The sequence below is a fragment of the Calidris pugnax genome, unplaced genomic scaffold (genome assembly GCF_001431845.1).
Source record: "Calidris pugnax isolate Ruff unplaced genomic scaffold, ASM143184v1 scaffold79, whole genome shotgun sequence".
Classification (NCBI taxonomy): Eukaryota; Metazoa; Chordata; class Aves; order Charadriiformes; family Scolopacidae; genus Calidris; species Calidris pugnax.
The window spans coordinates 902,826-903,809 of NW_015090817.1; the positions used below are offsets into that span (position 1 = coordinate 902,826).

The window sequence follows — 984 nt, forward strand, 5'->3', positions numbered from 1 at the left end:
GAGGAAGGAAGGGGCTGGGAGGGAGGGGGGGGGAGCCTGACAAAACTAGACAAGTGCACACGTCCGGATTAACGTTTGGCCTCCAAACCAGCCCAAAGAGACAAAAAGTACTTTTTTTTTTTAAGAAAAGAAAAAAAAAAAAAAACACCATCTAGCTGGGGGGGAAAGGTGGGGGGGGACTTCAGAAAAAGATTGGAGCAGTTTTAATGACAGCAGAAGCCATATGAGATTTCAGTGAAAACTTTAAACTGAGACAGTCATGGATTTCTTTGCACTTTCCATGTGCCAAAAAATGAAACAAGGGAAGAACTGAAAATAGAATATAAGCAACTAATTAGCAATTAATTAGATCATGTGCCAACAACGCTATAAAACGTAAAGCACAATAAAAGTGCTAGATATTGTTATTAACTAATGATGAGAAATGTTCGGTTTTAGGGGCGTCTCTTTTCGTATGAATTATTTCAGCCATCCAAGCCATTCAAATAAGCTGTGAACACCATTCCATCTCCCATCACATACAATAAGAAATAATAAAAAGACTCTAATTTTTGGTTTTGGTTTTTTTTTTTTTCTTTTTCTTATTTTTCATAAGCAAAAAGATATTTCGCATGGTTCTAGCTGCTGATTAAAAATTGCCCAATGGACTTAGATCACAGTTTTGTTTTTGTTGGTTTGGTTTTTGGTTTGGTTTTTTTTTTTTGGCTTTTTTTTTTTTAGTTTAACAGATCAGCTAGAAGATATTTTTTTTTTTTACAGCTGTTGTTAATTTCCACCGTTGTTTCTTACCGCACTGAAATCCAGTAAATCACTCAGTTCTTTGTCCGTCCCTAAGGCAGCCATTCGCTGTTGGTGATGCATTTTAGCAAAATCACACAAACCTAGAAACATGGAAATAACCGCAATCAGAAACCCAGTCCCGGAGCCTTGCAGGAAACACAAGCGGATTTTTCGGGAGGGGGGGGGGGAGGAGGGGGTAGGGGG

At 38.4% G+C, this 984-nt stretch overlaps 1 protein-coding gene across 11 annotated transcripts in view; it reads right to left on the reverse strand.

Moving 5' to 3' along the window:
• The window catches only part of TCF4 (transcription factor 4), a 241,238-nt gene that overhangs the window by 238,364 nt on the left and 1,890 nt on the right, over nt 1–984 (reverse strand). For 3 of the 11 annotated variants that reach the window (XM_014939777.1, XM_014939776.1, XM_014939778.1), the window contains exon 1: nt 790–948. In XM_014939777.1, the coding sequence (XP_014795263.1) occupies nt 790–891 (102 nt within the window). In that variant the 5' untranslated portion in view covers nt 892–948. Of the gene's footprint in view, nt 1–789; nt 951–984 lie in introns of those variants that run through there. The other 8 variants (XM_014939781.1, XM_014939780.1, XM_014939773.1 and 5 more) reach the window with 5 other exon arrangements.